Source organism: Nicrophorus vespilloides, unplaced genomic scaffold (assembly GCF_001412225.1).
Source record: "Nicrophorus vespilloides isolate i.1.1-1 unplaced genomic scaffold, Nicve_v1.0, whole genome shotgun sequence".
NCBI classification, from domain to species: Eukaryota; Metazoa; Arthropoda; class Insecta; order Coleoptera; family Silphidae; genus Nicrophorus; species Nicrophorus vespilloides.
Genome location: NW_017095935.1, coordinates 92,079 through 114,417, shown reverse-complemented (window position 1 = coordinate 114,417; position 22,339 = coordinate 92,079). Strand labels below are relative to the sequence as shown.

Here is a 22,339-nt window from a genome sequence, read left to right as displayed (position 1 = left end):
CGACCTTTAGATAGAAATAAATGGCATAAATTTATATAATAATTTTGAAAGCTCATCACTTATTTATGAATCAAATACAACGGATTATACACATCACGCTCTATCACTTAATAAATGTTAAATGCTATTATTCTTAATTTGTTCACTAATTTAATACAAAAAGCAAATGTTTCTTTTTTCATATTTTTTTTCGTCATCGCCTCCACATTTCGTAGTAGTAGTAACAGTCAAAATGTCGAACTTATCATAATTGTGTATAAATAAAATTGCGAAGAAAATTATAAGGTTACAAAGTTCACATTTAAACGAGACTCCCTTTTGACACAATTAATTCTCGAGAGCTTACCTCATTTAATATTAATACACTATACGACATTTAGGTAAGTTGCGGATTCGCAACGTTTAAAACACTAAATTTACATGCTAAAAAAGTATATGTTTATGTATATATATATATATGTATATATAAACCGAATTGCGTAAAAAAAATAAATAGGAAGATTTTTTTTGTATCGTTTTCGTTTTGTCCAATTTTTTTTTGTCAGTTATTAATATTTACTTTCAGCCCGCATCGGAATAGCAACAAAAAATCAGTCGTAAAAATCAATTCTTTCTGCCGCCCCTCCTCCTCATGGTGATGGTGCACTGTGGACAGTACCATTTCCCTTTCGGAGGCGCCGTTATATCCACACATGGATAATGGAACCATTCGGAAGGGCAATCCTCGTTATCACAGGCAACCATATCACCATAAGAGACTTGATTGCATAAACAGTATCTGGGTTCGTTAGGATCATAAGTCCATTCGCCGTCGGTGACCTCTTGAGTTTGCACTTCGACTGCGGGTGCGGCAGTTGGCTGAACAGCGACGGGCTGCTGCGTAGCTATGATTTGCTGCTGGATGGCAGAGCTGCTGCCAGCCGTAGAGAATTTCTTTTGTTTCTTTTTGTTGCTATCCTGCTGTATAGCCTGAATGGCGGTCTGTGCTGCCCCAGCTAATTCCCTGCCCACAAAGTCATTCACATTCATCCTAGTGTGAATGGCTTCATAGGAAGCTTTCAAACTTGCCGTTCTCCTGCCTTGCTGCATCTGCTGGGTTGCAGCTATCGCCTGCGAAGCAGCTGCAGCAATTGCAGGCCCAGCACCGATGTGATTCAAATTGTACTGAGGTGCAGATGAGTTAGTGTTTATAGAATTTTGAGCTATCACCATATTTGAATTGTTATTTGCTGCTGTATGTCTGCTTTCTACTATTGGTACGTTATTACCAACAGCTTGCCTTTTCTCAACATATGCGTTTATTGAATTACCGCTGTCTCGCCTCTTCTCAGCTCTCGGCCGATACCTCTCGTATCGATTCTCTTTCTGTGAAGACAAGGAAGCGCTAGCTATTGGTGTGTCCAGGTCGAATGAGCGCTTCTCTAATAACTCGGTAATCCCCTTATTGTCGGCTTCCAGTTCGCATTTGAACTTGAGCAGCTCCGTGTCGAGCCGCCTCAGGTACTTGTCCACAAGATCATACATTGTGTTGGCTAGATGCACTTTCTCGTCGGCATCTTCTAGGACCTTGTAATACTCTTGATGAATCGCCTTAAACTCGCTGTTCGTGGCCGGCGTCGAATCGTTCATCCGCTTGCATTCACTAAATAAACTTTTGACACGCTTCTCCAGCGTATCCATATTATCTTAAAAGACCCAATTTTTAGCATCATCAACCCACCATAACTATATATATTATTAAGAGTACTTACTATGCACAGACAGATCTAACTCTCTCATTTCAGTAAACCTGTCTCGGAGCTCTTGAGGCAAGTGCTCAATCACTAAAAGGAAATTAAATTATTCAGTACTTAACTTTAATACCAACCACTTACTCTCCAAGTAATCTTCCAAGTACAGCATTTTTGCTTCAAAATATTATTAGTTTATTTATATATAAACACAAACACAATGTTCAAGCACTAACCTCGAAATGTGACCCAACGTCAAAATGCTTTAAAGACGCCAGTACGTCGCGCTGCTACCAATATCCACATAGGTACCAACCCAACAAAGAAGTTACCAGAAGTTACCCCAAAAAGAACACAACAAAATAAAAAAAAATAAAATCTCAGAGTTTCTAAATTTATTTTTTAAATATCTATTTTCTTTTCATTTTATTTTTTTTAGTAAATCATATTTCTAGACACACGCACATATTAAACAATTCATAAATTTGATTCCTAATACTTTTTTTTTCTTCATTGCATTTCATTACTCCTTCATAAGTTTCATTTATGTATATAACACTTTTTTTATTATTTTTTTTTTCGACTTTTCAAATAAGTTAAACAAATAATTTAAATATTAATATTTTGCTTTTGAAAATGTTTTGTCTTAAAATTCGAACTGATCTTGCTCGATGGGCTTCTTGATCCATTTCCCCAATCCGGCTTTGTGGAATGCATCGAATAGTTGGGTTTTTGCCAGCTGCAAAGAGTCTCATAACATACTGAACAAATCCAACAAAGCAAACAGAGAAAATAACCAAAAACGATAAACAGAACAACAGTAACAACGACAATAATAAAACCAAAAAAAAAATATATATATGTATATAGTGAAAGAAATATGTATCAATGAACGGCAAATACCTGGTAAGGTGTGATCGAGTGTTTGATGTCGCTGTAAAAGGCGCTGCTCATGTTGATGGGTGAGATTGTTGATAATCGCTGACTTAATTCTAAAAACTTTTGCAGCATGAACTTTTTACAGAGTCTCGAGACGCCGACCCCGTTCTCAGGTCTTCCGGTCGTCGTGTTTATCACTTCGACTCCTTCATCGGGCAGGTGGCCTAACCAATTCACTGCGAAATTCGGAGCCTTCGTTGGTTGTCTACTTTCAAAAGATGTCACCAAACTCATATTTGGTCTATTCAAACGGAAAGGGGGTGGAAGGCCTTGCAAAGTCGATTCAACTCTTCCACATATTGCTCTAAAAACAAACAAATTAAACTTTAGTAAACAAACAAAATGTCTTCAACAGCTCACCAATTTAAGAAATATTCAGTATAGTTAACAAAATAATTATAAATTACCACACTTTACCAATAACTCTATTTAAACCAAAGCCTGTGCATGTTTTGTATATGTGCAAAGTATATTTACTTGTACAAGATACTTAGCAAGTACCTCATAATTAAAGAATGCACCAAGTAGATTTTACACATCTATTACTTTTGTTATTCAATCTCATATCAATTTAAAATATTTCATATTCCATAATCATATTCCATTTCTATATCTATTTTTGATAAACAGTTTAAGTTCCATAGTGCACTTAGCTAAGTCTATTAATACATAGGATATTTTAAGTATATTTTGTGAAGCCACATTTTCAAGGACATCAAATTTCCAAAAATATTCTTGCATTATCAAAACTTTAACGTTTTTATAACATCGATAACAACAAAATACGGTATTGTAAAATTTTATATTTATTTGACAATTTATTAATAAATACTTTTCAAAATGGAATTCAAAGTACAAAGTACATAAATTTGTTGTGTGAAATTATATAATTAGTTTTGTGAAACCAATTTAGAGAAAAAAAATACGTTGAAATTCTCAACTAATTATATTTTTACACATGTATTATTAAATATATTACGTACTGGTGACGTGAAATCATTGAATATTAAAATAGCCGTTGACCGAACGGATTTACTTCAAATATTCACGGGAGGGTGACTAAAATCCGGTTGTTGTCATTCAACAGAATTCAAGATTCATTGAATGGGGTTCTCGTTATGCGAGGCTATTGCACACCGAAACAGGGAACGGCGTTATTATGTATGCACCCCTCTGAAGATGCTTCCACGATAAACGCCGTTTGCAAAGCAAACCACAGCATTACATTGATTCACTTACAAATATTATACAATGTTCTATACAGATTTTGTATAATACCTCAAGGACTATCAAACGTTCAAACTTTTAAAAACACGTATTTTTAACATAGGTGTTTACAATATTGAAGACAATTCAATTTCTATGAAATTTATATTAATTATTCAGATTCCGTATACTCAGATAATTTTGTTGTAATAAATGTGTGTAAACTTTATAGGATTTTTTTCGCATGCAAAATGAAAGTATTTTAAATGTGTTTAGTGTGATAGGATGCTTAACGATGCGTTTACATAGAGGGAATGGCAAAGTGGTGAGGCTTGAAATATAAGTATAGATACTGACCTATATAAATGTGTTTGATGAAATAGGCTGCCCAAGACAATTGATGACAGATATATAGGTTCAATAAAATGGGACAGCAATGAACCTTGAACGCCTAAAACATTCCACCTTGCCACTTTATCCGAACAAGACATGGTTAAAAGTCGTTCCCCTTGTAAAACTCCATCCCAAGTTTGAAGAACACCCCCTTTAACGGGCACCGTTCCTTCGCCTGATTCGATTTTGGACCTTAGTTGACCCCTGCTCGACCTATTAGGATGTCTGTCTTTACCCACCATGCACACCTCTTCGTGGGGACTGAAGATCCGGGCATCGCCGCAAGGAGCCGTGTTTATATACAAGTGGAAATCGATGCCTTCTTTCAGTTTGTAACCGGTGCCTTCCGGCCTTTCCATGAATATCGATTGCTTACCTTGGCCTTGAACAAAATGATACAATTCAGATAGTAACATCAACTGGTATCGTCTGCGTATGTAGAATGTCTACTTACTTATGGCATTTAGTTGGCAGTAGAAGAAGTGAACCAGGGCGCGTCTGGCTACGATTTCGGCGTGCATGTCGTTCAGGACGCACCCCTGCATGCTGATATGTTCACCGGAAACACACTTCGTTCCGGTAGATACGGTGATAACTTCTAAATTGCCGTTGGGAAGAGTCATAACAATGCCGGCTAAGACCTTTCTTTTAGCATGTGAAGAATCATTAGCCATGACACTCGTGAATTTCTCATTCACTGCTCTAGAATCACAGATACATTAATTCGCGCGAAACACGAGTCGTTCGAAAACGAAAACAAAACCAAAATATGTGATATAAAAAAAATATATAATATTATTGCAAATAAAAAAATTGAAATAATAAAACGAAACAAATATAGGTGAAACTTGAGAATAGGGTATTAATTGAAACTGTAAATTTGTTATGAGTATATGGAATAATACCCGATTCTAAAGTTCATCCTAAATATATATATAAATATATTTAAATTCATACTTACATGAATTTTTAAACATTTAAAAATGAAATTACAATCGTAGTCGAAGAAGAGAAGGGAAGTTACAGCAGTACACTATTATATTTACCAAATTAACAGTCAATGTAAGTAAACAAGAGTTGGCTGGCTGTGCCGCAAAAAATTTCTTCCATGCAGAAATCCAGAAATGATCTGAAAAAGCGGCGATTTCCGATGAAGAAATTTTTCGAGGCCATTATATATATAGGGGGGTTGAAGAGAACTACTGTGAAATATAGTAAACATAAATAGTGTATAACATGTAACACAGTATATGTGGCAATCATATATAGTTCATCGCATGTGTACGGGCGCGGGGATCTGAGTGGGTGATAGTTACCTTCCAATGCGATCCGCCAGTTCCTGCTGTTCGGAATTGCATGAACCTCTGTTCGTCGTGGACACTGGTGTGATGCTGAGCAATTTGGAGAGGGCCATAGTGGCGGCCGCATTCTTGGCCATCTTCTTGTTCGAGCCTAACGTTCCAGAAACAGAAAAGAAACAAACCAGGTGCGCGTTCATCAATCAAAGACCAGAGTCCGGAGATGACCATCTCCGGATGTTTGTTGTTATTGTTTTTTTTTGTGTGTATGTGTATATCTTTACTAAATATTTAAATGGTTTGTTGCAATAATCACCTGTACCATAGAACTCCTCGCCCTTAATATTAACCTTAACGCGGAACCGGGCGTAGGGATCATCGTTCTCCGAGCAGATATACTTAACACTGGGGAAGAGCTCGTTGAGAAGCATGCACGCGTTCTTCGTGGTGTCTTTCTTGTACATATCAATGCCGCCACTCTTAAGTCCGTTTTCCTCAAAATTGTCACTAGTAAAATCCATATTAACGTTATTGTTCGCAATTGAGGAAATAACTTTACAACTGTTTGGAAACTGTATGAACGACTTGAGGGCCATTTCGGCCGCATGGTAACGAGCGATTTTCTTCGACTTGCCCACTCCCATATACCTTTGCCCATCGACCTCCACGCACACCGTGAACTGGGGCGAGTGCGAGGGGCCGCTCTGCTCCACCAGCTCATACTTTAAACCCACCCGCAACTCATTTAATATCGCTACGGGATTCCTTTCACCAACATTCGATAAAGGATCAACCTTTTTTCGTTTCCCGCCACTATCCTCTATGCCAATACAGGAAACACACAGACAAAATAATATTAGTCCACATGAACATCATTATCATCATATATACACAAAATACTGCCTCAGAAAAACTACAGAGCAGAGATTCTTAACTTCATCAATATTCTTTACATTAATCCAATCCAATAAGAATAACATGTTTTTATGTACGTTCGTATGAACATAAGGTATGTTTATACGAAAAAAACACATACATTACATGAGTATTCATCGTCCCATTGACATACAATCGCCTAACGTACAGCGATTATGCAATTGAGAGCTGACAGTATACAATTAATTTCTTTCCATTCTATTGTTTTCACAAGTTGAGAATCTCTGATATAGAAAAGAGACAGTTTCACCCTTAAAATCCATACCTTCAACTAGATTGAACCTATATATAAATCTTTATTCAAAATATACTTTTAATTGTTTATTTCTCCATGTAGCATTTCAGCCTTTCAAAAAAATTACAAAGTTTGCTAATTGATTTCATATATAACAAGTCCTGAAAATATATTTTTCTGTTAATTCAATAAAAATAACTGTTGACAACTAAACAAAGATATTTAAAATTTGATTCATTTTCATAAAATATTGAAAAGAACTTGATTTCTATTAAATAACAATTCTTTATAGCTATTTCTCATTAATGGAATTATATGAAAATTCGTTATTATTTGTATAGACAAAACTTGTTTAAAGTTTGCAATCTGATTGGATTTTATGATTTATTGAATAAGATCTCAAAAATATCATAAGATTCAATGATTTACTGTAAATTTGATAGAAATAATAGTTGACAACTAGAAAAAGACAAATTTGACTTATTTTCATGAGATTTCTTGATTTATATTAAAGGAAATAATTAAATTTATTTAAAATTAACTTGAATTAAATTTTGACGATTATGTACTTTTATTTCTTAATTTATGTTCTTAACAAAAAGATCTGAAAATTTCTTAATTAATTGTTGACAACTCTTATTGGAAGTTTCAGTTTGATTCATTTGATTTTACTAGGTTTGATTAAATATTTGACTATTTTATAAAGCTATATAAATACTGCATGCGTATGTAATGTAATAATCTTGATTGAAAATCAATGTTAGTAGCAGCATTTAGCATAGTTTCAACTGTGGCAATAACATTCCATGCATGAATTAAACAGTACTAATAAATCATACACAAAGTTGATTAGAAGTAAATGTTAAGTATATACAATTAATATAAATAAATGGAAGCATAATAGATATAAATAAAATTGAGTGGAGCAGTAAACAACTGAAAACATATTCGAATAACCTTCACCATTCCAACTTGCAAATGAAATTGTTACATTGGTATAATATACCATATAAAAAAAAGAAGAGTGAAGAGTAAATCAATAATCAGTCTGTGCCTTCGAAAAGGTCACACACATGTGCCTTCAAATCAAGTGGTAAGGTATGGAATTTGAGGATGATCCGAACAAAGATTCAAACTTTAATCAGTCAATTTAAATTCAAAATGCAATTATCAGAGCCTATTTGCAAAAGGGGGAATTCGAGATTCCCCCCAACATCGTGTACAACGAGGCCTGCTTATCGCAAAATACGAAAAAAAAAAGCAATGAATACGTGAAAAATTTTGTTGGATTTCGATGTAGTTTTTGAAATAAAGTTTAAAATAGAAACCAAAAATAATAATGAAAAACACCTTTATCTGCTGCGTTCTTTCTCTTTTTTTCTCTCTTTCCCCTTTTGTAATTACATTGATTTATCTGCAACAGAGTGTCATGAAACAATTGAACCACCTTCTTCGTCGCTCGATCAATTGTCGCGCGTTGAGACAATTGTTCGGGAGCGACGGAGACGGCCAAAGAGCTGAAGACAAAAAAAAAGAGAAGAAGAAACACAACAAACAAAAGATCTGGATATTCGAACAACGAATGTACAACAACAAAAAATGCGAGTGTTTCAATACCATTGGGACCATTCTCTTTCCTCTTGATGGCATGAATCTCCGTCTCGTTCGCCATTTCGCCTCGATCTTTTCCTCTTCGAATTATTGTATAATATATAAGCGCAATTAATAACAACAATCACAACAGAAAAAAAACAACCGAACGAACTAATACTTAATTATATGTATATATATAGGTATATGTGTATCTCTCTTAACTCAAGTCAGCGATAAATTAAAGCATTAAAAACAAAACTGATTGTCACCCACAAGCACCAACTTAAAGTATCGATAAACTGCGACTGCCAACTGCAAGCAACCAAATCCTAACTTTGATGTACGCAAATTTTTTGCGTCTCCTTTAGAACTACCACCATTTGAACTACCCTAAGAAACATCCACAAAAATCATTATTAAATACTACCGTTACCTATAATAATAATACAAACTTATTTTATATCAAATACAATAATAACGTTTCATCTACAATGCAAATATATCATAAAAAAACACTTTGATCTACTTTTAAGTAGAAGTTTAATTTTAAAATTTATACATTTATCACAATTTAATTATATACACTTTAATTATAATTTAATAATAAATAAAATAGTATTAATTACAATATTTAAATTAATTGAGAAAGATGAACTAATAAACAATTTGAACTAATTTCAAATTTGAATCACTGTTCTTTTTGAAGGTCGTAAATGTATACATAAATGGAACACAGAATGTGAATTAAAATACTGAGATTTGTACTTCTTAGTACAGAGAATTGTACAGTTTATATACTTTTATAACCATGAATCTTAGAACATTCTTCAAAACTGTAATTGATTTATTTGACTTTAAGTCTTTATTTATTATACAATTTATATAACTAACATTTATATTTATTGGTAATATATATTTTATTATAAATTGTATACTTTCTGTATTGTACAAACATGTAATTGAAATTGGAATCACTTGAACATTGCACTATTGGAGTTGTTTATTGAAGGTCGTAAATGTATACTTAAATGGAATACAGAATGTGAATTAAAATGCTGAGATTTGTACTTATAAGTACTGAGACTTGCACATTTTATATACAATTATGAAATCATGAAACTTAGAGTATTCTTTAAAACTGCAATTCATTTACTTTGAACTTCCATATGGAAACTCATTTATTATATTATATAAATTGAAATTTGTATATTTACTTGAAGTACAATTTCTTGACAAATTCTTTAGTAAATTTTATTAAACCTGTTACAATTAATCTATTAGAACAATCCATTCCAAGTTGTCTAACTAAACCAAATATAACTAAAGTAATTGGTATACAAAATTATTTAGTATATTTAGTGTAAGCTTGAATTAAAATGTATATAATAAATTATATCTGCACTAAAACGTTTTCAAAAATATTATGTAGCAAAATAACTAAATAACTAATAAAAAAAATCTTGTATTAAAATTATAAAATTCTTTAAGAAAATATTTTTTCATCTGTAGTTATGCTATAAAATGTATATGTTACGGTAAAAGTACACAATCGGTAAATGTATACATTTCCCGGAAAATGGTAAGTATAAATCTGACAGCAGCGTCATATATCTAAATATTTACATCTACGTATATCGGTAAAAGTTGAAAATAATAAATACGACCAACCAAGTCGTACCAAGTTTTACCGTAACATATATAAGTAGAAACAATGTTATTTATTAAAGATTACCATATATTTTTATAATAAATTCAAAATATTTTGACCTTGGTCTAATAAAAAAATAATTATTTTGGTATAATTAAGATAATATTATAAGAAATGTATTAAATAATTGTCATAATTAATAATTATGTGTTATTAATACTGTTAAATATAATTCAAACCTATTTTATAAATTTGTAAATATTTGTTTTTAAACCTAACTGAAAAGAGTAATCGATATTTAATCGATATTTATTACATTATATTTCCATATGGATGAGTTTAAAATTGTATGAATTGTGCATAAAAGTAATTTATTTAAATAAAAACACATATTATAGTAGTATATAGTAAATTAATAGTAAAATTATGCAATTCACACTTCTTTGTTATAAAAGTTCATCATTGATACCTGCAAACAAGACCAGTAGTTTAATGCCAAAGCAGTCTGTCACAGATGTGACGTATGTAATTTTTGATTGTCTGTTAGTTATCAAATGCAAGGGGGTATTTTCAATTCAAAATCGACGCGTTTGCTTTGGTACTTTTGGATAAACTAAAGAACATGCCTACGTTCATTTCCAGTAAATACTAAATTATCAATCAATATCAAGTGTCTATTTATTGTTCTTTTACAGAGTATAAAATTATTGAGAAAATTGGGGAGGGATCATTTTCGGAAGTGTTGAAATGCGAGAACCGGGTCACGAGGCAAACGTACGCAGCGAAAATTCTAAAGAAAAGTTTCCAAAGGTTCTAAGTTCACTACGTTTATGTTCTGAAGAAAATTCATAGTTTATAGCTTTGTTTTCCAGTAACAGTGATGTTTACTATTGCGCCGAAGTCATCGCCATGCAAAAGCTGAGCAAACATCCAAACGTTCTCTACATGCTGGAGTACTTCTTGTAAGTCATCATCATCATCATCATCATGAAATGTTATCTTTGATGTTTTCTGTTTTGTTCGCAGCGAGAAGAAGTCGAAGAAGGTCGTGTTTATCTTCGAGCTGATGGACATGAGCATGTACGACTTCATGAAGAGCAAGAAGCGGTAAGCCGCACCGGTCACGAGGGTATATATTTAAATCTCTTCATTCACAAATGCAGTTGCATTCCAGAAGCGAGGGTGAAGACATATCTGTACCAAATGCTCAACGGTTTGGATTATCTGCACAGGAATGGTTTGTTCCATAGAGACATCAAACCTGAGAACATTCTTGTAAAGTTGAATCCGCCAATAGCGTATATGCATTGTCAGGTAGGATCTTCTGGATATTAACTTTTGATTTTTACCCAAGTTACTTATTTCGTAGAGCGAGCAAGTGAAGATTGCAGATTTGGGATCTATACGCGGTATTTACAGTAAACCGCCTTATACCGAATACATATCAACTCGATGGTACAGATCTCCGGAATGTCTTCTGACCAGCGGCCACTACGGCCCCAAAATGGACATCTGGGCCACTGGATGCGTTTTCTACGAGATCTTGACGTACCTAAAAATCAACCTTTCAACAATCAAAACATTATTAATTGTTTTCTTAGAACCAAACCTCTTTTCTCCGGAACCAATGAAATTGATCAATTGACTAGGATACACTCCGTGTTAGGAACGCCTAGCACCAGATTGCTTAGCAAACTCAAATCCAGGTAATAAATTTCAATTTGCTAACAAATTTTATTTCCATTTTATACTTAGATCAGCCAATCTGAAAAACTTCCAAAGGCAAATTGGAACAGGCTTAACACCTCACATCAATCAATTCAGCGATGACGGACAAACTGTCCTCAAGTTGATGCTCCAATACGACCCGGAAATCAGGAGCAACGCTCGACGCCTTCTTCAGCACAGATACTTCAACGATCTGAAGTTACAATTTATAACTTTCTCATTTAACACACAATAATCAATCTCCTTTTTATAGACAACAAGAGAGGTACGCAAAACTGGTTACGGCGCACATAGGACAAGAGTACGGAGATCAACCTAACATGAACTTCAATCTAGAATACTTCAAGAAGAAACGAGTATGTTATTTCCTTTCAAACTATTTCTTCATCATCATTAATACTTTCAGTTCCAGAGCAACTCGATGAAAACGCTCTTGTGTAAGAGCGGCGAATCCCTCAACAAGCAAAACTTGAGCGCTAAAACTGCTGTGGATCTGATGGGTGACAAGAAATCTAAAGGCAGCTTCGACGCTAAGAAGAATCTGAAGATGTACAACTCGAATTCGGACACTCAGCGACGCAAGAAATCGCTACAGGCCAAAACAAATTTGTTTAGGAAAACCACAAGGTTATAATAAAACAATTGGGTGAACAATTTTAAATTTGTTTGTTCCTTCTCTTAGTAACTTGACGAAGAAAACGGAAGTCTCTGATGACCACTTAAACATGAAGGCGTTCCAATCGACGTCCTTCGTCATGCCGAAACGGATCTGCAATAGAGAGACGCGACGGCCCAAATTTTAAGAATCAATTAAAACTAATAAATTATTAATAACATTCGATCTCCGATTATTCTCATTAAAAAAAATATCATGTATGAATTTATGAATCAATGTTCATAAAAACATTTATGTAACTGTCTCCTGCATTAGTTGATAATTATAAATTCATCTAACCAAACAATTTCGTTTGTTTAAATTATTTTATAGATAAACAGGTATTATTCATATTGGACAATGGATTGGATTAAATGTTTTGTTAAGAATAAAGTTTATTGTTTGCATAGGGTTTTATTCATTCGTTTTTTTTAAACTTATCTAAAATATAATATAGATAAAATATATAACGTATAAAATATATGTACTTAAATGTATATATAATAGGATGTAAATCCGGATGCGGTAAATCAGACACAATTTGTACCAAGAAATGAATAACTTTGCAGATGTAGAAGATCCACAAAAAACAAAACAAAAACGAACGTAATTGAAATGTGGCAGCGATATCGTCCCCAAAATAATAAATCATTAACATTATATATATTTCGAATAAAATAACAACTTAATTAAACGACTTAATTTTATAAAATGTTTATCGTTGCCAAATTTCAAGATGTTTACCTACTATAATTTAAAAATATTGAAGTACGTCGAGCAATATCACACTTTGCAGTAATGTTAAAATAATAATTTTAGAAAAAAAAAGTATTTTTTTAACAATTGCAGACGATGATTTTGACGCACCTCTTTGTGTACCCTGTTCAATCGAATGAAATGATATGGACATGTCGAATCTACCGTACACGAATCACCCATTATTTATATACGTGTAAATATTTGTACCAATATAATGCAATCTCAAATAAAACGAAGTAACAACACAAACAAAAATACACGGGAATGTCTCTGTCATACATACACATAGATTTTTAATTGTTATCATAGAGACTATCTGTCATTAGGGAAGTCCGAAGGATCTTGGTACGGATCAGGCCTGGATTGTCCAGTCTATATCTGTAAAACAAAAAACAATACGATTTAATGAATGCGTTCAATGTCATGTATTGATGTTGAACATTACTTTAAGCCACGCGCTTTCAGTCTGTCTTCTACGGCAGGTTTAATCCGCGGTATTCCACCAGGGCTATTGCGACCACGACCAGTCAGAATCATCAGAGTACCGTAGTCACTTTTCTTCTCCTTCTTCAGAAGCCTGATACTCCTATCCAGAAACATGTCCAACGCTGCCAGTGCTTCGGGGACGCGCAAATAGTGCAGATCCAATGTGTCGAAAGCTCCCAGCCTGTTAAAATGCTCGTGTAAGATCACGTTTGCAGCCTCATTGTTTGCACGTTCGAACTTCTGCGTCTGCTGAGACGCCAAGTTTGAATAATACATTGCGACTTCGGTCATCTTCCTCTGCTGATAAAGCTGAGCCTTCTGAAGCAACTCCTTTCTTCGTCTATGATACTCTGCAGCTTCCTCGCGCAATTCGTCCGCCGTTCTTTTTACTTCCGCTTGTTCTTTGAACTCATTGGATTTCTGAGCTTCGCGCATTTCTATCATGGTTTCTTCGGAGATTGGCGGTTCGCTAACGTTCAGGTTGTTCACTTTCATAGCACCTGATTGCCGTAGCACTTCCACCGTTTGTGTATAAGAATTACCGTGGGCATGGAGGATTTCTATTAAATCATGGCTAGGAATGTCAGGGAACGATTCCAGCAACTTATGTTTGCTCATTTTGTAAGCGATATCATCTGGTGTTTGCTTCTTCCATTCCTCGTTGAGGCTCTGTTGCTTCGATAGAACTTTCTGCTCGGACATAATGGTTTTGAAATTTGGCGTTATGCGGCCCTCCTCTTGCTGCAACTGCCTTGCAAGCTCCTCATCTTCCCTTATCATGTTAGTTAATATTGCGTTCTGCGCGTCCATCTGCTTGAAGATCGATTCCACGTACATAGCGTGCAACTGTTTACCCAAAGACTTAGGCATTTCAATGATGGGTAGAAATCCTTGAGGGTATTTTATGTTTGGATCACCAAACTTCTGCTCCAGTTGCGCAACGAACACCTCTCCCAAATTGAATTCGATAAATTCTTCGCTATCATCAAAATCAGGATCGGAATCGACGATAATCACATCGCTATCGTCCGATTCTTTGTTCTCCTCCCTAGAAGTGCTTGCTTTGGGCGACACCACATTCTTCTTCTTCCCTTTGTGCTTCAATTGCAATACGTGTTCTGAGTAGTGTTCATCATTGAAATCAACGTTAGCCTCGATTATTTGCTTGAGGTTTTGCCGTTCAATCTGCAAGCGTTTCCTGTCTTCATCTGAAGAGCCATCATCTACTTCGATAAACTCATAATCCACATCTTCGGATTCATCGATTTCCATGGATTTGGGCTTTGGTGGTGGCTTGTAATTCTCCAAGATATCCTTATTATTTTCCAATAGAATTTCGATTGCCCATTCGACACTTTTATTGCACTTTTCGTAGATCTCTACTATATATTCCAAAGGGTATTTGTTATCAAATAGGCCGACTAAATGATCCAGCGATAATTCGTCTATACCATTTTCTTCGTCATCTGTCATGGTACCTTTATCCAGAAACCCGCTCTTTTTGTACATCGGAGGTAAAATCGCGACGTTGTTAAAATTGTTTCTAGCTATGATCACTTTTAATGACGGATCATCAATATCTTTATAATCGAAATTCGTTTCAACGTTCGCATACGCCTTACTATTCACATCAATAGACTGCCAAGCTTGTTCATTTTCCATCCTAAAGTTGTTCTCCTTATTAACTATGTCTACATCTTCATCATCAGATATGTAGATTTCCTCTTTGAGAATAGGTGGATATTTCCTGGGCTGCGGCGGCAATTTCCCATCACCGTAACGCAATTCAAATTCATTAAATATCCTATGGACTGTCAAGTTCTTCTCATACCTATCCAACATATCCCTGATTTTACTTCTAGGTACAGCATGTTTGTTTCTCTTGGTCAGTTCTCTTTCATTGAAAGCCCAAGGAGTGTCAGGCTCCATGATTTCTATCATATAACCATATTGCACCCCCCAAATACAGTAAGGTTTCATTTCCCACATCTGTGTATGAGTGTTATCTATAATAATAGGACTGACACCATCATGCATCAAACGATGAGCCCTCGTTTGATTCCACCTGTGAGCCTCAGTTATATATTTGCCATCATACTTGTAATTTCCATTACTGTAGAAGTAATCATCAGCACTCAAAATGTGATCGCTCAATGTGCAATTATTACCAATGGACTCTTGCACAATTTTATTTGCCAAGTAGCTTTTACCACTACCCGGTAATCCTCTGAGCATAATCAACACTTTAATTCCCCTCTTCAAGGTCCCTACGATCCTATCTAAATTCTCGTTCCCTGTGAGTCCAGCCTTAACCTCAGACATAGCTGTGCTGTTTGTTATATCATTCAAACAGGTAGTGGCCTTCCGTACTGATGTTTTGGTGGATCAACCGCAAAAGATAAATTCAATTATAATGTACAACAATTATATGATTTTGCATTAGCTTACATTCGAATCCCGTCTCAAACGCCACAGACAAAATAACATCCCAATCAATCTTCCGTTCGAATTTCATCCTTAACTGCTGAAGCACTCCGCTGTTCTGTTCGAATTGTTTTTGCAAACTCTTTGCGTTATCGTTTCCCTCCATTTTCGCGCTCTCTTCGGGAACAAAAAAACAAAGAAAAAATCACCTTGATCGAATTCAACGTTTGCCGCGCTATATAAACCAGACGAAGCGCTATGAGATCTGTTGCTCTTATATGCACTGTGACCCATGTATTACTAGTTATGTGACGCCAAAATTAATTGTTATCAAACCAAACCAAACAATCGGAAAATTCCCCCTTCCCTGCTTATTTTTTGTACGATGAGAGCCAATAACAGCCAATGTTTTTGTTGTGGTTCGCAACTTCAGCAACAGGAACTATGGTTGCTGTAGTGGCGTGGTCGAATGCCGATTGGTGGCAGGAAAAGCGGGGGAAATGCAATTGTGAAAGTCCATGATTGCTTTCCATCGATTTCCAGGTAAAAAAAAACGGGAATTGCGCATAAATTTGCGAGTTACCCGACTCACAGAGTGTCCCTAGTTTTCGGGGTATTGTTGTCCGGAAGTTGGTAATTCGTTAGTCGGAGAGCTCGGAACAAAATTCCCCCAGATTCAGTTCAAGGTTAAAGCAAGATCCCAGCTGATGCTTCCAATAGCAATAGACAAACAGAGCACGAGTCAAGTTCTAGGTGAAAAACCAGCAGAAACATATCCGCCGATGCTTGATGACCGGATCGCAGATTTGCTAAAAAACGGATCGAACCTAGGACTGGAACTGGTGTTGCGTTTGTTTCCCACTTCGTCGAACGGTGGATGCATCTAGTCGTCTTAAATTTAGTGCACCAAGATCTCATGTTGGGAGGGGTGATTCCATTTTATTATATACCTTAACCAGCGCAAAATAAATTACTCAGGTAAACTCCATCTCAGCCCGTTCCTCCTATACGCACGCATTTTCCCAACACCCTCAATATTGATTTCACTTTACATAATTCCACCTAAATCCAGTGCAAACACAAGCATTTGTTGTTTCTTTTTTTTCTTCTCTTCTACCCTTCAATCCTTTCTCTCTCACTCTTTCGCCCCTCAACCACACTCACCTATCATCACATTATCCCTCTGTCAGATTCAAATGGTCACAGCCTAAGTAGATCAATTACACTCAAAAACAATTTACTCTGTAAGTTAATCATTTCTGTCATATTTTAAGGTTAAGACTCTGCCTATGTATGTTCTGTTCATGATTCATTCCTACCATTTTCATACAAAGTGCCCCTTGATTAATCTCAGCTATATTTTAGAAACTTTTTTGTGGGATTGGCTGGGAGTGAAATGCCTCGCAGTAAGCGTAGGTCCACAACTGAAATGAGTTCTGTAGATGAAGAAAGATATGCTTCAAAAAGGATACGCAATTATACTAGGTAAGTCTCCAAATTGCAGTAAGACAGTAGGATATAAATATAATTGTTTATAACTGTTTAACTTATCTCAGTTAAAAAGATTCTTGTATAATATATTATGCTTAATTGCCATATTGTATACATTATACTTATTGAGAGGTCAGCAAAAGGTGGATGTTTTTATGCTTTATCAAGCTTTTCACAGATGCATATATAAATTACTGTATGACAAAAAATAAACAGTATAGTGGAACATCGCATAACAAGCATTTCGCTTAACGAACAAAATGAATTGTAAGAAAAACGAGCATCGTTTTGTATAACGAGTGACGATGAGAAGTCCCGAATTTCGCGCCTGCCTCATCATTTTTAAAACTTGTGTACACATATAATATGTATTTTTTAATATATTTCGGAAATTTTAGAACGGATTAAACTCGTTAAGCGAGGTTCCACTGTATTATATTTCTATTATTACCAGTATGAAAATATAAATTTATTTTTTCAATTTGTTGAATATAAAATCAATATAGTAAAAATACTAAATAATCTATTATTAATTTCTAATGTAATATTTGAAAACAGTTTTTGTTTTAATTTTAAATAACAATTTTAATTACCTGTTATTGTTCATTTAATGTATTTATCTCAATCTCAAATTAAATAATTTACATTTAATATTTTCAGGGAATCCATTTGTGACTCATAAATAAAGTTTAGATAATTTAACAATTGTGGTGTTATTTAAATTCATTTGTGTTTAACGACTTTAATCCGTTCCAAAATTTTCGGATTTTTACTCGTATAATGAAACATATTCAAAAATACACATAATATGTGTACACAAGTTTTAAAAATGATGTAGCAGGCGCGCAATTCGGGTCTTCTCATCGTCATTCGTTATGCGAAACGTCGCTCGTTAAGCGAGTAATTTTTCTTACAATTCATTTTGCTCGTTAAGCGAGGTTTCACTGTATATATATTTAGTACAGATATTTGACATTTGTCCGCAGATATTTAGGCTTGAATTTAAACAACAATACAATCTCAAGTTAGTAATCAATGATATTTAAGTGTTTATTTTTCTTGATAATCTTTTAACGTTGAAATATAAATTTCGACATTAATCAGGATTAAAAACATGTGAATGAAAGGTCATTGAAAATAATGATATGAAGGAAAAATGAATACTTTCACTATTGATTTGTAAGGAAAATTATATGCAGCTTTGTTTTGTGATTAATATAAAACTAACAGATTAATTAAACCAAATATTGAGATTTATTTTTAAAATGTTATAGGAATCTTACTAATTCTTAATGGTTATTTTTATTTTGTTGCTCTTTTGAAGGGCACTTGACAAGTAAGTGAATGTATCCATGAAACGTTGTAAGATCGAATCCTTGATAGAACCAATCAATAGGATAAAACTTTAGAAATTCCGAGAGTTACAATTCTTAATTATTCTGGAATTAAACATATTTACAAATATAATACATAATTTATTCTAACACTGAAGTAAATGTTTAATTCATTTTTTTTGTTTTAACTTTCACTTTAGTTTTGTTAATAATATTATTATTTATTGATATAGTTAACATTTTATATCAGAAAACAAAATGTTTGCTCTAAGTTTCAGTTTTTATGGTTATAAAACTATTAAATTAAAAGTATTTATATAATCATAAAAATGTGATTTGTTGATGTTAAAGTTCAAAATATTTTCTACACGTCATTTGATAATTAAGGTAAATTGATGCACCGTCATTAGTTATTGTGTGTCTCTAAATAATACATGTATTTAACAAAAAATACTAAATTAGATTTGATGTCTATGTGTAAACTAAACGTTTTCTAATTAGTGGAGGAGAAATGTAATTGAAACTTTTCCATAACAACGTTAACGATTTATTTGTTATATGGGTTGTTATGGAGAAGAGAGTATTTTATTATCGTATGAAGATTATTGCACGTGAGGGGATGTTTGTGTCTGTCTAGCATTCGAAAACTGAACGTGATAAAAAGAAAATCCGTTTCAATTGGCGCGTCGCGTTCTTATTTTTAGAGTCCCCCGGCGCACGTTTAGTTACAAATTTAGATCTTTGGACCTCTCTCCTCACCATCTCTATATGTCAGCAGTTTCTGACCACCATGGATGAGTTAGTATGTGTGTGATCAATTAAAAATCTTATGATACTGAACTAACGCATTTCATTAGCTAGTATTATTGAAGTTTATATATATATATTTATTTATATGTACATATATAAATATTGCATAACGTATGGATGATTTGCTTGGCTCTGAATTGTGGTGTTTTTGTGTTAGTTCTAGGAGGTATGGTAATCGGGTGGACGAGGCTCTTCAGTTCAACCAGAAACGATGTCTGACGTGGTTCAGAGAGTACACGGCGCCAGATGATCCGGATACTTTAGGCCCGGAGGGCATGGAGAAGTTCTGCGAGGATATTGGAGTGGAACCAGAAAACATAGTGATGCTCGTCCTTGCGTACCGAATGCAGGCCCGCCAGATGGGCTTCTTCACGCAAGAGGAATGGTTGCGGGGGTTGTCAGACTTACAATGTGATTCAGTCAGTAAAATTCAAGCTAGGTTAGATCATCTCAGGTGTCTGCTAAATGATCAGAATCATTTTAAAGCCATTTATAGATACGCTTACGATTTCGCTAGAGTAAGTATTATTTTTGAAGCTAGTTGACCCTTATTTTTTTAAATCTTTCAATGAAATTAATGTAATAAATTGTGTATTGGTAATTGCAGGATAAAGATCAAAGAAGTATGGATATGGATACTGCTAAAGCAATGTTAGCATTACTATTAGGAAAGCATTGGTCACTGTACACAAACTTCAGTCACTTTCTGGAACAGTCCAAGTACAAGGTGATCAACAAGGATCAGTGGTGTAATATTCTCGAGTTCTCCAGGACCATCAATATCGATTTAACAAATTACGATGTCGATGGTGCATGTCAGTATACACTTACGTAAATGAAACGGCCTCATAATTGATTGGGATGAATGCAATTTTGCAGGGCCAGTGATGTTGGACGAGTTCGTCGATTGGCTGAAGGCGAATAGGGCGAAAACGAGTGAAGACGGTAGTTGAGTGTGAGAGGGAGAATTTTATAATTAAATGCAAAAAAAAAAGAACAAGGACTATTAATGTAATCGATAATACTTAAACAAACAAAAAAAAGAATCATAATTAAACAAACAAAAAATACATATTTATACATTAAGTGTGGACTGAGCAACAGAAAAAAGATGTACGCCGCAGCAGCAGCGGATGATGACGACGATGATGAACAGGAGAAGCCCACCAGATTGTTAACTGATGCTATTACGGATTTGTGTAGTGTGTATATATTAATTATGAAAGTTCGTGGGTCGCCCTTAAGACCACACCAACACAACAGACATGATATAACCCCCTCCCCCCTTGGCTCCATCAAAGTCCCCCCATTTTACAACTCTTAATTTATATTATTTTTTTTTAAATGAATGAAACCAGTGAAAAAAAAAACGAAAGAAAAGAAACCAAGTGTTGAATGACAATGTTTTATTTTTTACTCTTTATCTCGAGCTATTATTGTTTAAATCTTCCCTTCCTTTTACAGCATCAACAAAGTAAAACAACATCTAGAGCAATAATAGGAAATGAATAAAGTTACCTAAGTTAAAAGCAAATTTGTTTATATTTATAAACAATTATAGGCAACTTTATTTACACGTATAAACAAATTATTTACAATATCTGTCCGCTTTCATTTTGCTCCTTCTATCGAGCATAGTTTCATAAAAAGTTCCTTCCGTCTTTGCCTTCTCCAAAGCTTGTTTGCCATCCTGGGAGATCTTTAATTTCTTGTCCTGGAACTTCTGGAATTTTTTGCTGGAAAGTTCATACGTTTACTAGCCGTTCTTAAAAATCAAGAATTCTAACACTTACACGTAATTGATTTCAACTTGCTCCAAAGTTCCTTGCTCCTCATCAGGAACCTCTTTGCGCTTGGTGTCCTGTCTCACGGTCTGGCAGCGGATTTGAAGAAACTGCGCTTCGCCCGCCGTCCTGCTCTTCGCTACAACGTTATCATCATCGTCCACTGATAGAAAACTCTCTGTATTAGACTATAAATAAAGTACGATAAATAGGTGTAAATTTAACTAAATTGAATGCATTACTTGTATTGCCATTTTCCCATCTTGGAACACTGGCTCCCACTGTTCCAAAGGCCCAATAGCATCTGATCTTCCTGTAATATTTCCATTCTTTTCCACCCTCAAATACTTTCCATAACCAGATTTGAAAGCCACTTTCCTCTCTGTTATAGCCACTGCTGTTAAAATCTCTTCAGGTGAAGGTCCCTCAAACTCATTATGAGGAGCACCCAATGTGAATAAACCATTGTCCAAAGCCTTTACATAAGTTTGATCTCCAAACTCTATAGCCACAGGTCCACACATATCTTCTATTTTTGTTACTTTCCACCAATTGCCATGAGATATACTATCTTTGTCAACAACCACCTTCTCTTTTTCATGTTTCTTGCTCTTGTGTTTACGTTTCTTTCCTCTAAAACAAATATTAAATTTAATTTAACAATATATAGTTTTTATAATTACTTACTTTTGTGATTCTCCCTTAAACGATAACTTAGAAATTTTCACATTCCCGTAATCAGCCATACCTAAATCCTTTAAGTACTCAACTAATAACAAAAACAAACTGGCACCTATTATAGGTTAGGTTTTTTAAATGACCTCTCCAAAGAAAACAAGAAACTACATGTTATAATTATATAACCAAATATACAAAAATATATTTATTAC

At 34.5% G+C, this 22,339-nt stretch overlaps 6 protein-coding genes across 10 annotated transcripts; 2 read left to right on the top strand and 4 right to left on the bottom strand.

The window, feature by feature from the left end:
- Window positions 1–501: 501 nt before the first annotated feature.
- Window positions 502–2,074, bottom strand: LOC108568852 (inhibitor of growth protein 3). 2 transcript variants are annotated; one of them, XM_017930194.1, is made up of 4 exons: window positions 1,967–2,074; window positions 1,875–1,907; window positions 1,752–1,823; window positions 502–1,685 (listed from the first exon to the last, which is right to left on the bottom strand). In XM_017930194.1, the coding sequence occupies exons 2-4, from the start codon at window positions 1,900–1,902 to the stop codon at window positions 604–606; spliced, it is 1,182 nt and encodes a 393-aa protein (XP_017785683.1). In that variant the 5' UTR covers window positions 1,903–1,907; window positions 1,967–2,074; the 3' UTR covers window positions 502–603. The 2 variants fall into 2 exon arrangements, with proteins under 2 accessions (XP_017785683.1, XP_017785682.1); XM_017930193.1 differs by having other exon boundaries at window positions 1,875–1,968.
- Window positions 2,075–2,352: 278 nt separating this feature from the next.
- LOC108568851 (double-stranded RNA-specific editase Adar) lies at window positions 2,353–8,637 on the bottom strand. Its single transcript, XM_017930192.1, has 7 exons — window positions 8,355–8,637; window positions 5,883–6,386; window positions 5,585–5,720; window positions 4,723–4,970; window positions 4,233–4,650; window positions 2,634–2,973; window positions 2,353–2,469 (listed from the first exon to the last, which is right to left on the bottom strand). The coding sequence occupies exons 1-7, from the start codon at window positions 8,407–8,409 to the stop codon at window positions 2,377–2,379; spliced, it is 1,794 nt and encodes a 597-aa protein (XP_017785681.1). The 5' UTR covers window positions 8,410–8,637; the 3' UTR covers window positions 2,353–2,376.
- A 1,999-nt stretch (window positions 8,638–10,636) lies between these two features.
- Window positions 10,637–12,509, top strand: LOC108568823 (MAPK/MAK/MRK overlapping kinase-like; the record flags this gene model as incomplete). The annotated part of the gene is made up of 10 exons (XM_017930123.1): window positions 10,637–10,788; window positions 10,851–10,940; window positions 11,005–11,085; window positions 11,142–11,276; window positions 11,350–11,526; window positions 11,580–11,684; window positions 11,734–11,904; window positions 11,960–12,062; window positions 12,113–12,333; window positions 12,389–12,509. Coding segments are annotated over 10 exons (1,356 nt in total), but the record flags the coding sequence as incomplete, so codon positions are not given.
- A 325-nt stretch (window positions 12,510–12,834) lies between these two features.
- LOC108568847 lies at window positions 12,835–16,553 on the bottom strand. Its single transcript, XM_017930184.1, has 3 exons — window positions 16,055–16,553; window positions 13,566–15,975; window positions 12,835–13,498 (listed from the first exon to the last, which is right to left on the bottom strand). Exons 1-3 carry the CDS (start codon window positions 16,194–16,196, stop codon window positions 13,414–13,416), a joined length of 2,637 nt encoding a protein of 878 aa, XP_017785673.1. The 5' UTR covers window positions 16,197–16,553; the 3' UTR covers window positions 12,835–13,413.
- A 171-nt stretch (window positions 16,554–16,724) lies between these two features.
- On the top strand, window positions 16,725–20,779 carry LOC108568849 (DCN1-like protein 4). Of its 4 annotated transcripts, none has more exons than XM_017930187.1 (5): window positions 16,725–17,008; window positions 17,396–17,515; window positions 19,823–20,183; window positions 20,273–20,480; window positions 20,545–20,779. In XM_017930187.1, exons 2-5 carry the CDS (start codon window positions 17,427–17,429, stop codon window positions 20,616–20,618), a joined length of 732 nt encoding a protein of 243 aa, XP_017785676.1. In that variant the 5' UTR covers window positions 16,725–17,008; window positions 17,396–17,426; the 3' UTR covers window positions 20,619–20,779. The 4 variants fall into 4 exon arrangements, with proteins under 4 accessions (XP_017785676.1, XP_017785677.1, XP_017785678.1 ...); XM_017930188.1 differs by lacking the exon at window positions 16,725–17,008 and adding an exon at window positions 17,017–17,274; XM_017930189.1 differs by lacking the exons at window positions 16,725–17,008; window positions 17,396–17,515 and adding an exon at window positions 19,479–19,653.
- Window positions 20,780–21,083: 304 nt separating this feature from the next.
- LOC108568848 (protein FRG1 homolog) lies at window positions 21,084–22,278 on the bottom strand. The gene is made up of 4 exons (XM_017930185.1): window positions 22,137–22,278; window positions 21,692–22,082; window positions 21,459–21,637; window positions 21,084–21,401 (listed from the first exon to the last, which is right to left on the bottom strand). The coding sequence occupies exons 1-4, from the start codon at window positions 22,193–22,195 to the stop codon at window positions 21,254–21,256; spliced, it is 777 nt and encodes a 258-aa protein (XP_017785674.1). The 5' UTR covers window positions 22,196–22,278; the 3' UTR covers window positions 21,084–21,253.
- Between the last annotated feature and the right edge of the window lie 61 nt (window positions 22,279–22,339).